General features: G+C 37.4%; 1 protein-coding gene across 1 annotated transcript in view; it reads right to left on the bottom strand.

The window, feature by feature from the left end:
• DNAH5 (dynein axonemal heavy chain 5) overlaps nt 1–14,378 on the bottom strand; it is a 255,165-nt gene that overhangs the window by 166,302 nt on the left and 74,485 nt on the right. Inside the window, 6 exon segments of the mRNA XM_047799614.1 lie at nt 572–810; nt 1,287–1,349; nt 2,625–2,843; nt 3,907–4,142; nt 4,736–4,937; nt 9,758–9,891. Coding sequence (XP_047655570.1) covers nt 572–810; nt 1,287–1,349; nt 2,625–2,843; nt 3,907–4,142; nt 4,736–4,937; nt 9,758–9,891 — 1,093 coding nt within the window.

Raw genomic sequence — 14,378 nt, 5'->3', positions numbered from 1 at the left:
AGGTCACAACTGTGGCTTGGGTCTGATCCCTGGCCTGGGAGCTCCATATGCTCCAAAAAAAATTAATTAATTGGTTAATTAATTGAAGGACAGAAGTGTTTCCCAATTAAATTCAATTCTACAGACACATATTAAGACCCTACTAAGTGCAAAGTATGGCAGAGTATATCAGGCCATCAAGTGAAAAATAGCAAGTGACCCTCCATTTCCTTTGAGTTCGACACTTAAGGATATAAAAAAATCATAGACTTTTGCTTTTATTCCAGGAAATCTTCTCACATAAACTTCACCTGTTTGCTAACTATAATATAAATAAAGATCAGCTCACTCTAAGCTGCAGAAAAGCCCCTGACAAGATTCCTCCAGGTTTAAAGGATGTGCTTTGTCTCACCGAGTACATACAGGGGTAATTAATAAATAGTGTTTGACAAGGGTGATGTCAGTGGACAACAGCAATGAGGCACAATGTGTTTTTGAAACATCTAAGTGAAAAAAGAACTTGACAGCCTATCAAAGAAGAAAGCATTTGAGGTTCAATAGCTCTGGGCATGCTAAACATTTAATTTCTCACCTGTTCTGGAACTCTAAAAGTTCACTGTTGATTTTTTCAATATTCACTTCTGACCAAAGGATATCATGATAGCTATTTACAGTTTCTATGACACTGTTGTACAGAGTGTATATTTTCTGTAGAAGATTTAGTTGCTTCTTAATTTCAAGAAGCTGAGGGTACTGCGTAACTGGCAGACCAAAAAGCTCCTCTCCCCCAGTATAGGTGATATATTTCCGATAGATATTATCAAATTGACTCTAATAAAAATACAAGTGAAAAAAATCATCAAACATGATTTACACATGAATAAACATGCAAATGAGAAAAAAGCTTGGCCAATAAATAAACACGTATGATCTTTGACACATGTAAATAAGAATACTAAATGAGTATAATTAATTACATAGAAACCAATTATAATTATAACCATATCGCCATATTTTTTATTATAGTTAATTTTACAATGTTGTACCAATTTCTGCTATATAGCAGTGTAACCCATTCATACATATATATGCATCCCCTTTTTTATATTGTCTTCCATCATGGTCTATCCCAAGAGACTGGATATAGTTCCCTGTGCTATAGAGCAGGACCTCCCAAATCATATTTTTTAAAATGTAAGTACATGCTATATTCACAATGGGCTCCATATTAAGGGAAAGAAATGCATGTGTTTAAAGCACATTAAGGTTGTGATTGTATAGAAAGTAAAAGAACCTTAAAAAATTACCTGAAACATGATAAGCCTATCACTGGCTTCCTGAGGTTTCAAGCCACTGGCCATTGGACCATTCTGAAACAAAAAGTTAAAATAAATATACAATAAAATGAAGTGATCATATACAAATTTCATGAGCTCAAAGTACTTGGATATCAGTTTTTATACATGTCACATACATGATAGGAAACAGCTTTTTTATTTGTAAAAAAAAAAAAAAGGATTCGGGAAACAGATTCACTGGAAATACTTTCTAGGAGAAAAAAGTGAAGTTATTGCCACAACTTTCATATGTCAAAAATTTTTGAAAATTAAAATATGTGCTATTCATTTATTAGATGATTCGGGCAAAGAAGGGTCAATAACTATTATGTAAGAAGCACAAACAGTGTCCAGGTTTCTGTTTGTTTGTTTGTTTGTTTCTTCTTTGTTTTGGGTTTTTTGTTTTTGTTTTTTGCTTTTTAGGGCCACATGTGGGATCCAAGCCGTGTCTGTGACCTACACCACAGCTCACGGCAACGCCGGATCCCCGACCCACTGAGCGAGGCCAGGATACTAGTCAGATTTGTTTCCGCTGCACTACATGGGACTGTCCCAGTGTCTGGTTTTGAACTAAAACACTAATGGCACACAATGCACAGAGTTCACCACTCTAATATCTATTTGTGAGGTGACCTATAACATTGACATTCCAATCAGGTTTTCCTACATTATTAGACCACCTTAAATACCTGGGTTTCTGTTCTTCTTCATCCATGAAGTTGGTGCATGACTCCAATCTCCTAACTTCATTCACTTTGTGGTTTGGTGTGCTACTAGTTAATAGGGTCACATTTTACCCTATACTCCACATTTTTTGCTTCTGTAGCACATTATAATCTGGCTAGAAATGGGTCTCCTGAACATCTTCCCAGGAGAAGATTCTACACCAAAACTCATATATGGATGATTAAAATATGGACTCCATCTGTCTTGTCCACTTTTGTGTCTTCAGCACCAAGGGCAGTTCTACAGTACACGCAGAACTAATGAATGCTATGGGAAGGACCATCATTGTAACTAAGAGTAAATTGTCTATACAAGTCCAGAAAGCTACCAAACAACTTCAGTAAGAGACCACTGATATAATATAAACAGCACTTTCAAATTTTCATTTACTGTTGAAATAATTCTGGACGAAACCTAAGGGGAAAAGGGTTGTGAAAGGAAAATACCTTTACTCTCATGAAAATAAAATATCCATTCCTAGTGAATTTCATTAAATTTGACATGTAATCTTTAAACAACAACTATCTTTTGCATATTGTATTCACCCTTTCTCTCAAAATACACAAAGAAAGCTGATCGTACCAAATCGTAGTCTAGATAGAACTGATGACAGTCTTGGAGGAAGACCTCCACGGTACTAATAAGCTCTTTCCTGAAACTGGGCTGCAATGAGACTAATTCATTCTGAACTTCGCTGGCACGAGCCAGAAGCTTCTCCCAAGTGTAACGCAGAGTATCGACTTTGTCCATCTCTTCCTTTGCTATCAGAAGCCCATATTTGTTAAGCAGGGCATAGGATTCCTACACAAAAGAAGAAAAATTTAATTTTTGACCATCAGATGCATATAAAAGCATTAAAATGGAAAAGCTCAGCATGACAGGGAAACAGAGTTCTCGTTACTCTACCTGCAATTGTGGCAAAGCCTAAGAGAACAACTGAGCCCCTAAGCTTCAGTTTTCTCCTCCATAAAACAGGAAGATTCCCTGACCACCTCAGAGAATTTTTGTGCATATCAAAAAATACTGTTTAAATGCATTTGGAAAACTAGAAATTATTATACAAATAAAAAGTATTTTTACTTGGGCCCCTAAATTCTATTTGAGGAATACAAAGTTAAGTCAATGAAAAACATAAAATAATTTAACTGCTCATTTCAGAATAACAAAATAAGTCAGAATTTTAGCTCTAACCCTTTTCACTTTGTTGGTTCAAGTTTCTAGCAGTAACACACAAGAAGGCATTCTTGAATCAGAATAAACACATAAACGGACACTGTCAGTGCCCTGTCCAGGTCCTGTTTACCAGCAGGTATTTGCATCTCAGACTGCTCGGCATGTTGGCTGTAACAACCTGGCTGCCTTCTTCCCTCAAAAATTTTTCCTCAGCTGATCAGAGCCTCCTCGTGGGGAAATTATAGTCAATGGCCAACTGGTTTGGGGGAATAAAGGACAGTCCCCCTTGCCTCAAGGTGGGCCAAGTATGTGATACAATTCATGCTCCAGAACTCCCTGTGGGATCAAGCTGAAGTTACTCTACAGCCAAGATCACACCCTTGTTAAGCTTCCTCCCACCCCCAACCTCATCCCTTCCTGTTTCATTCTTGCCACTTCTCCCATGAGCACTCATCAGTGAATCACCTGTACAGAAATCTTCAAGTTCTACTCTTAGAGACTTTAGATGCCACATAAAGGACTAGAACTAATCTATGTGAAGCACCCTATAAGGGGAGGTATCATCATTATTGAAATTGTTCTTCTTGGGTTTAGCAGCCATTTGCAACTCCATTCCAGACCTGGTCACTGTATCATCTAATTGCACCCACTACATGGAGATATTGCTATAGAACAAGTGATGATCAGTTACCTCGATAGGTCCCACTTGAAAGTCAATGGGGATTTGCTGGTCCCTAATTTCCTTCAGAGCTGCCATAGCAATTCGAATATCATCTAGGTCTTTAATTGGACGACTCAGTTTCTTATTGAATTCTTCAACAAGTGTAAAAATATTTTCCATCTCACTTTTGTATTTTTTGTTACAATGACGGCCAATGACAACCATCCAAGCCTTTGTCTCAGCAGTCAAAGTGAGTTTCAAGTCGGCTGTAAAACCCAAGTGTCCACAATTCAGTTTGAAAGCCTCGAACCAATATAAAGAGACGCAGTGCAACTGCTCACCAATAGTAAATATTTTGCAACTGATAGCCCTCTAACTGAAAAAGAAAAGTTTTTCCTAATCATTATATATTCACTCATTTTATAAAGCTTGTTTTGCAACAATTCAAAACACATTTCAAAATGCCAAAATCAAAATCAAATATCAAATCATATCAAAAAATCAAATATCAAAACATATCAAAACTGTTAGAGATAAGCCTCAAGTGTTTATTATTGTTATTTATTAAAGAAAGGGTATATTTTAACTCCAGATATGACAGACTCAACCCTTCTCTGAATTAGCATTTATTGTCAACATCTAGCAGTAAAGTGTTCAAAATAAATAAATAAGTAACTCAGAATAAATAAATAACTCAGAATAAATAAGTATTGGAAGGGAATTAAAAACAAATCTACAAATTGGTCTTCAAGCTTAAGGCCCATAAAAGGAAAGTCGATCTCTAAAAAAGCTAGAACTCTGTGGAATACCAATCCAGGTAAAGAAACAATAACACTATGACATAAGAAAATAAACTAACCTGTGTACAGAGCAACAGCTCCCACACATATATGTTCAGGCTCAGCATTAATTTCCTGCTCTAGTTTTTGGAAATACAGAATCTGGGACTCAAATTCAGAAAGGAGCGGGTTTTTCATAATAAACTCCATAATGGTTTCTTCTTTCTCCTTTTGCCAAATGTGATTGTAGCGTTTGAAGCAATCCATGGATGCAATAACTTCCTAGAATACGAAAAACAGATTTGTGTGCAGAGGGGAGAATCAGAAATGGCATCATGACATAAATGAATATTTGGCAGTTGCTGGTGGTTCCCATGGATTTATTAAATGTTTAATTAGTGAATTGTATGACTAGCTGAAAATGCCACAGGACTGGAACTAGATACAACAGTGTAAACAGTAACCCAAGACTAGTAACAGTGAAACTGCTACCATCCTTAGCCAAAAAAAAGAGGGGGACAGTTTCTAGAGAAAAAAAGAGAGAGAGAGTTCATGAAATGTTTTGTAGACAAGGCCTTGTTGATTGGAGCTGGACCTTAGGTCAAAAAACACAGCTTAGGAGTTCCCACTGTGGCTCAGTGGGTTAAGGATCCAGAATTTCCAGAGCTGTGGCTCAGATTTGATCCCTGGCCTGAGAACATCCATATGCCTTGAGTGCAGCCAAAAAAACCCCACAGCTCAAAATCATGCCACAGAAAGGGTAGTGCTATGAGGAAAAACATACTCTGAGGACACCCTCTTCCCCTGCTCAGAGATCCTCCAAGATTTTCACTGGTTAAGGAGAGTTCAATGAGAATGGAAATCTACTGACTTGTTCCCCAAGGTCAGAGGGAGGAGATTAGATCTAGATGGGCAAAAAGAGTACACCCAGCATCACAAGCCATTGAAAGAGTGCCTGGAATCGCATAATATGTATAAATACATTGGATAAGGCTTGCCATCCATACAATATTAAATCTTCTCATCCAGGAGCACAGTTTGTGTTTCTAAATCTTCCCATCCCTCTTTTTTTGATTTCTTGTTAAGTTTTAAAGAAATCTTCATGAAGACCCTAGAAACTTATTGTATATGCTCTTAGGTATGTTTCAATAATGTTGTTGTATAAAAGATCCTTTCCCACGATTCTTATAACTATATAAATGGCATAAAAGTTTTAAGGAAAAAAAAACTGGTTTTTTTTGGAGTTCCATTGTGGCACACCAGGTTAAGGATCTGGTGTTGTCACTCCAGTGGTTTGGGTCGCCTCTATGGAACTGGTTTAATCCCTGGCCCAGGAACTTTCATGTGCTGTAGGCTCAGGCAAAAGAAAAAAGAAAAAAAAAAACCTGTTTTGTTTTGTTTTTAACGAAATAGACCCATTTACTACAAAGTGTGTGCTTCTGTAAGAGGAATTGGCTCTCTCACAACTGGCAAACAGGGATTGAAGTCAATATAACAGGAAGGTCACATTATCAAGGGCTGTTTTCCCCAGCACTTTGCTTTGTACCCACCAAAGCAGCAAACCACACAGGGGCACAGTTTTTTGTCACTTCTTCCTTTAGGATCAATTTGGTCACCACTTTGTTTTGAGAATGTTCTTTGCACAGGCCTGATCTTTGCATATTTTATCCTTGCTTCCTTAACACAGCATTCTCAACTGTTTTTTACACCACTTTCTATCAAATTTCTTTCACCTTTTGAGAGTAAAATTCTATACTGATCATAGCGTTATTAAAAGTGTTAATATTGGAGTTCCTGCTGTGGCTCAATGGTTTACAAATCCGACTAGGAGTCATAAGGTTGTGGGTTTGATCCCTGGCCTTGCTCAGTGGGTTAAGGATCCGGCATTGCCCTGAGTTGTGGTGTAGGTCGCAGACGCAGCTCGGATCCCGTGTTACTGTGGCTCTGATGTAGGCTGGTGGCTACAGCTCCAATTAGACCCCCTAGCCTGGGAACCTCCATATGCCAGGGGAACGGTCCTAGAAAAGGCAAAAAGACAAAAAAAAGAAAAGGGGGGGGGGGTTAAACTACGATTGTTATTGATTTTGTTACTACTCTGGTTACAAAATGTCCTAGGTTTTGCATATTTGTTTCAACCCCATTTTTCTCATAACCCCTATTATATTAAATGAGCAATTTTGCAACACATGCTTTTCTGGAACATATGTACTGCGTTACAGCAGAAATGCCTATAGTCATCTTTCAGCTGACTACTAACTTAACTCTTATTGGACCTTTTTTTGTTTTCAGATTGGCCTTCTTGGATTTACTTGGTAGATAATCATATCATCTACAAATAATTAAAATTTGTCTCCTCTTTTTTTTTTTTTGTCTTTTTGCTATTTCTTTGGGCTGCTCCCGCGGCATATGGAGGTTCCCAGGCTAGGGGTCGAATCAGAGCTGTAGCCACTGGCCTACGCCAGAGCCACAGCAACGCGGGATCCGAGCCGCATCTGCAACCTACACCACAGCTCACGGCAATGCCGGATCGTTAACCCACTGAGCAAGGGCAGGGACCGAACCCACAACCTCATGGTTCCTAGTCGGATTCGTTAACCACTGCGCCACGACGGGAACTCCTGTCTTCTCATTTCTAATGTTTATGCTTCTTGGTAATCAACTTTTCCTATTGGCTTACATTAGAATTTCATAGTTACATCTGCATAAGAAAAAATTTTTAACTGAAATAGAATTAAGAATACCATTATTTGAAAAATATTTCCCATTGTGGCTCAGTGGGTTAAGAATCTGACTAGTATTCATGAGGATGAGGGTTCAGTCCCTGACCTCGATGAGGGGTTAAGGGTCCAGTGTTGTCACAAGCTGCAGCATAGGTATCAGATGTGGCTCCAATTTGGCATTGCTATGACTGTGGTGTAGGCCAGCAGCTATGGCTCTGATTCGACCCCTAGACTGAGGACTTTCATATGCCATGGGTGCAGCCCTAAAAAGACAAAAAAAAAAAAAGAGCATTACCAAAGCATTCTAAATGGTCCAATTACCTTACATAAATTTCACCAACCTGTACCAAACAAGGAATAGCTTTACTCCACTGTCCCACATGCAACTAAAATGTCCCTCAGAACCTCAGGATTAATGAGTGTTGAAACTCACCATCCACTAAAATGGAGAAAGCTAATCCTGTGGCCACTTGTCCCAAACACAACTGGTCACCTGGCATGGGCTGAGATGTTGATATGCATACTCAGAATGCATTTCAACAGCATGTAGGTATGTTCACAAATGCATGATCATTTGGAGAATGAATTACAGATTATCAAAGATCCCCAAATATGGGTAGAAATTCCAGAATCCTGGGCTCTTTCAACATCCAAGAGATTATAATACTAAGAACATACCCTAACTAAAAAAGTTTTAGACTCTCATTTATTTTATATGGAAGTGTCCATCTTTATTAAGTTGGAACTTAAGTTCCAATTTTAGAGTTATTTTAATTGCCAAAGTTATTTTGATTATTTGGTCCAGCCCATCTTCTCAAGCCACACAGAGTTGTAAACTGATGACCAACCTATGGATGTGCTGAATGCAGGTCAAGTCTACTCTCTGATTCAATGAACTACTGCAAGAGGAGAGGGGCAGGGATCAAGATTTCCTGTGGTTGGGGAAGAATCACCCAGAAGGACCATGAAGGGCCATGTCTAGTACTATGACCAAGTGTGCATGTATTCTTCCAGAAACAATTTGGCCATCCTATCAATCTGGTAAAAGTCCTTCAAATTATTCTAAGTGCCAACCCTTTCTATTATTTTAAGGAAGAACAAGATATGTAAATATTTCCTTCGTATAATACAAAGGGAAATGCAACAAAAATGGCACAGACATGAGTATTTTGTTGACAACAGCATACCAATTTCAACTACTATTTCTTACCCTTAGATTTTCATAACAGTGGCTGCTTATATCAGAGAAAGTAATGGACCTTATTATTGATCTATTTTGTTGTATTTTCCCATGATTACTGAGACATTTGAAAGCATACTTGAATGTTTATTATCATTGTAGAATACTCTACTTACCTTTATGATTTAGTATAGAGCTTGATAAACTAAGCACTAGACACATATTTGTTAAATTGAATTATATGAACACTGTCCCTAAGGCAAAATTAAATACAAGACCTTCAAGATATTAAGAAAGGAAAATTGAAAATGCATAAATGCAAAAGCTTCCACTTCCCTCAGGAATGCATTAAATTTAAACTTAATATTTCTTCACGTGGTTAAAGCAAAGGCAGTTTTTCAAAATGCTTTTAAACAAATGAAACTCATTCTACCAAAACTAAGTAACAGAAAAGATATATTTACTGAATGGCAACCGTTTCCTCAACACTGGGAAACATTTTTAAAGAATAAGCAGGTCTTAGTGGCAATGTGACTATAGATTGCTTTTAAGTAGAAATTGACTTCAGGATTTGTGTCTTTTTAACCACAGAAACAGATTTGCCTGAACAGAAAAAGGAAAATTGAGAGAGGAGCAAATTTGGGGGGAAAAAATTAAGCTGAATTTATATCCATGACCAGAACAAGTTTTTGTTGATAATACTAATACTTTCAGTATTTGAAGCACTACCTTATTTCCACGTGACAATATACATAAATTTTCATCCAATATTTTATAGGATCTCTCTGACCACGCAAATGTGAAAAATTGAATGTAAATCGCTTTCTATTTCAGATGACACAAGTGACTTCCAACATCACTGACTCTTTGAGGTGAACTTCAGTACCAGCCCTACTTGTGGTTGGAGACATACCAAATTTTTTGTTATACTTATTTGTACTACATAAATATATAATAGCTTAAAGGCATTCAACAGAAGATAATATAAAGCTAAAAACAATAGTTCTCTTTCATCTTGCAATCTAGAATGAAAAATCCTGAGTTCAGCAAACATTCGATGAGCACGTTTGAGATTCTAGAGCTGCTCGGTGAAGGTACAGTGGGCGAGACCCAGGCTATATGTAGGATAAGCTTTTACACTCAGGCTCACACAGGCACATGTTGTAAAGCAAAAGCCCTGGTGGCAAGTCCTCTTGGCATACCTTTTTGGTGGAGTTGATGATTGTGCTAAGCACAGAGACTAATTTTACAATCTCTTTGTTGTCAGAAACATTCTTATAATAGTTCTTGTTTTGCACTGGAATAGGTAAGTTCTCAGATGCCATCTCCAAGGTATCTAAAAGCAAAAAAAAAAAAAAGAAAAACAAAGAAAAAAGAAAGAGAGAGAGAAACATTTATAACAACACTGTAGGGAACATGCTTTAAAAAAAAAAAAAAATGAGGGAGGGAATTCCATTGTGGCTCAGCAGTAACAAACCTGACTAGTATTCATGAGGATGAGGGTTTGATCCCTGGCCTCACTCAATGAGTTAAGGATCTGGTGTTGCCGTGAGCTGGGGTGTAGGTCGCAGATGCGGCTTGGATCCCACGTTGCCGTGGCTGTGGTGTAGGCCAGCAGCTGCAGCTCCAATTTGACCCCTAGCCTAGGAACTTCCTTATGCTTTGGGTGTGGCCCTAAAAAGACAAAAAATAAAAAATAAAAATAAATTGTAAAAATTTTTCAATGAGGGAATTTCTGTAACAGTAAAATAAGAACCTCTGTAAATCTTCTGTATGAAAACACTGGGAAAATTTGCAATATCAATTTTTTTCAGGACTCTGGAAATTAACCAACCCTTGTAACAGTTCAAGGAGAGTTTGTTTAGTCAAGAAATATTTGGAAATGCTGGTAACAACAGTGAGTTTTGTGATGTGTTCACTTGCTCTACTCCCACTGCCCCCCTGACTGGCTATGTGGTATTCCTGGGAAATAGGAACCATGCAACCACTGTGGCTGTGAAAACCAAAACCTAGCAGTAGCCCAGTGGTCATCAGAGGGACCAACTGGGTTTGGTGCAAACTGAGAAGCCTCATAGAATTGTCACCATTTGACTTGTCTAGAAGCTCCCCAGGAAAGCCCCATTTAAGAGTTTATCTTCATTTGACCTGACTCAGGACTCAATGAGTAGGAAAATCCCCATCTCCAAGGCATTTGTCAAAAAACGATCAGAACAAAATAGATTCAGACTCATAGATAGAGAAGACAAACTAGACTTTGCGACAGGGAAGGGGGTGGGGAGGATGGGCAAAACAGATGAAGGAGATTAAGAGGTAGAAACCTCAATTATAAAATAAACAAATTTACAACATTGTAAATCAACTATACTTTAATAAAAAATAAAAAATTTTTTTAGAAGATATTTAAAATTTTTCAAATATAAAAAATAAAAATAAATAAATGCATCATAGGATATAGTGGACAGCATAGGGAATGTAGCCTATAACGTTGTAATAACCGTGTAAGGTAATAGATAATAACCAGACTCAAGTGGTGGTCATTTCATAATGTATAAAGATACCAAAATAAAACAAACTAGTGAATATAACAGAAAAGAAAAACAAAGGACTCACAGATTTAGAGAACAAACTAGCAGTTACCACTAGGGAGAGGGGAGCAGGGAGGGGCAATATAGGGATGGGAGATTATAAGGATGGGAGATTAAGAAGTACAAACTACTATGTATAAAATAAGCCACAAGGATATATTGGACAGGATAGGTAACATAGGCAAAGTTTTATAATAATTATAAATGAAGGAAAACTGCTAAATTGTGAGTTACCATATTGTATACCTGTAATTTACATAATATTGTATGTCAGCTATACTTCAATTAAAAATAAAATCAGGAGTTCCTGGCATGGCTCAGCAGTTAACGAACCCAACTAGTATCCATTAGGACTAGAACACGGGTTCCACCTCTGACCTCGATCAGTGGGTTAAGGATCTGGTGTTGCCGTGAGCTATTGCGTAGGTCACAGATGCGGCTCAGATCTGATGTTGCTCTGGCTGTGGTGTAGGCCGGCAGCTGTAGCTCCAACTCAACCCCTAGCCTGGGAATCTCCATATGCCGTGGGTATGGCCCCCCCAAAAAAACAAATAAAAATTTTTAAAATAAAATCAGCAATACTTAACTTTACAGCTGCCTGAGGTAATGATATCACTTGAGGCAAAAAAGAGTTTGACCAAAAAGAGATCTGGGGGTGAGATGTCCATGTATTCCTGGGGCTCTAGAAGGTCATGCATATGTACAGCGCTGTGCACATGCCCAGGAAAGACATAAAAACGCCTCAATCTTTCACTCTGGTTGAACTGAGGTCTTGTACAAACAATAAATAAATGCTAGGGCAGCACTGAAAACTTTCTGAGCTGTCAGGTGCTCCAATGCACACACAAACTCCCTAGGCAAAGGGTAGGAGACTGACTGATTCAAAGCACTAAAGGAAATCTCCATACAAGCATAGTTAACTGCTAAACTCATCAAGTGGAGACTACTGTGGTACACTCCAAAGGGAAGATAAATTTTACAGAATTAGTTTAGGAAAGTCAATTTAAAAAAAAAAAAAAAAACAGTAACAACAACAACAGACCCTGGGGAAAAGAGTCTGATTTTCAGAATTGCGACATTATACTATTTAAAATATCAAGTTTTCAACAAAAATAAAAATTGTGAGACATGCAAAGATAAAAATAGTGCCCACACATAGGAACAAAAACTTTAGTTCATAGAAACTACACATGAGAAAACCCAGTATAGGAATTACTAGACAAAAATGTTTTATTGACATATAGTTGATTTACAATATCACAGTAGAGTTAGGTGTACAACACAGTGACTCAAATTTTGTACAGTTTATACTGCTTTTAAAGTTATAAAATATTGACTATATTCCCTGTGCTGTATGTATCCTTGTAGCTTATTAATTCATTTTATACATAGTTTGTATCTGTTAATCCCCTACCCCTTTTCTCTTCCCCAATCCCTCTCCCTACTGGTAACCACAGTTTGCTCTCTAGTCTCATTTCTGTTTTGCTATACTTTTATCTGTTTTAATTTTTTAGATTTCACATATAAATGATAATATACAGCATTTGGTTTTCTCTGACTTATTTTCACTAAGCATTATACCCTCCACGTCTGTCCATCTTGTTGCAAATGGCAAAATATCACTCTTTTCTTATGACTAAGTAGTGCTCCATTGTGTATACACACATCTTCTTAACCCAGTCACCTGCTGATGGGCACTTGAGTGGCATACTGACATTGTAATAGAGCTGTTATAAAAACAGGGGTGCATGTATTTTTTGACTTGGTGTTCTCATTTTCGCAGGTATATAGACAGGAATGGAAATAGTATCATCTCTTTTTTTTTGTCTTTTTGCCTTTTCTAGGGCTGCTCCTGCAGCATATGGAGGTTCCCAGGGTAGGGGTCAAATCGGAGCTGTAGCCGCCAGCCTATGCCAGAGCCACAGCAACATGGGATCCAAGCTGCATCTGCAACCTGTGTTGCTCACAGAAACACTGGATCCTTAACCCACTGAGCAAGGCCAGGAATCAAACCTGCAACTTCATAGTTCCTAGTCAGATTCGTTAATCACTGCACCATGACAGGAACTCCAAATAATATCATCTTATAGTCCAATTTTTAGTTTTTTGAGGACCCTGCATGCTGTTTTCCATAGTGTATGCATCTACATTTCCACCAGCCATAAAAGGGGGCTCCTGTTTCTCCACATCCTTGCCAACATTTGTTATTTATGGCTTTTTTAACGACAGCCATTCTGACAGGTGTGAGGTGATATCTCATTGTGATTTTAATTTGCATTTCTCTGATGATTAATGATGTTGAGCATTGCTTCATGTGCCTGTTGGCCATCTATATGTCTTCTTGAAAGACATACAGGGTAAAATGTCCAGTCAGGTCTTCTGTCCATTTTTTAATCATGTAGTTTGGTTTTTTTTTTTTGTGGGTTTTTCTTATATTGACTTGTATGAGATGTTTATACAGTTTAGATATTAACTTTTTATTGGTCATATAATTTGAAAATATTTTCTCACATTCAGTTGTCTTTTTCTCAATGGCTTCCTTTGCTGTACAAAAGCTTTCACATACCATATACTAAAATAAATTCAAAATGAATTAAGGACCTAAAAGTAAGACTAGAAACCATAAAAACCCTAGAAAAAAACATAGGCAAAATACTCTTTGATATAAATCGTAACAATATTTTATAGATCTGTCTCCTAATGCAAAGGAACCAAAATAGAAATAAACAAATGGGACCTAATTAAACTTAGACAAAAATTTTAAATCAGCTATTAAAATATGTTCAAAGAACTAGAGAAAATACTAACTAAAGAATTAAAGTCTCTCAAAATCTATGGGATGCTGCGAAAGCAGTGCTCAGAGGGAAATTTATAGCAATACAGGCCTTTCTCAAAAAAGAAGAAAGATCCCAAATTGACAACTTAACCCTCCACCTAAATGAATTAGAAAAAGAAGAACAAAAAAGGCCTAGAGTCAGCAGAAGGAAGGAAATTATAAAGATCAAAGAAGAAATCAGTAAAATAGAGACTCAAAAAACAATAGAGAAAATTAATAAAGCCAAGAGCTGGTTCTTTGAAAAGGTCAACAAAATTGACAAAGCCCTGGCCAGACTCACTCAAAAGAGGAGAGAAAGAACCCAAATAACCAAAATTATAAATGAAAAAGGAGAAATCACAACGGATACAGCAGAAATACAAAAAACCATAAGAGAATACTATGAACAACTAGACGGCAACA

This window comes from Phacochoerus africanus, chromosome 1, assembly GCF_016906955.1.
Source record: "Phacochoerus africanus isolate WHEZ1 chromosome 1, ROS_Pafr_v1, whole genome shotgun sequence".
NCBI classification, from domain to species: Eukaryota; Metazoa; Chordata; class Mammalia; order Artiodactyla; family Suidae; genus Phacochoerus; species Phacochoerus africanus.
The sequence above is the reverse complement of the archived record's forward strand: the minus strand, read 5'-3'. Positions and strand labels throughout refer to the sequence as shown.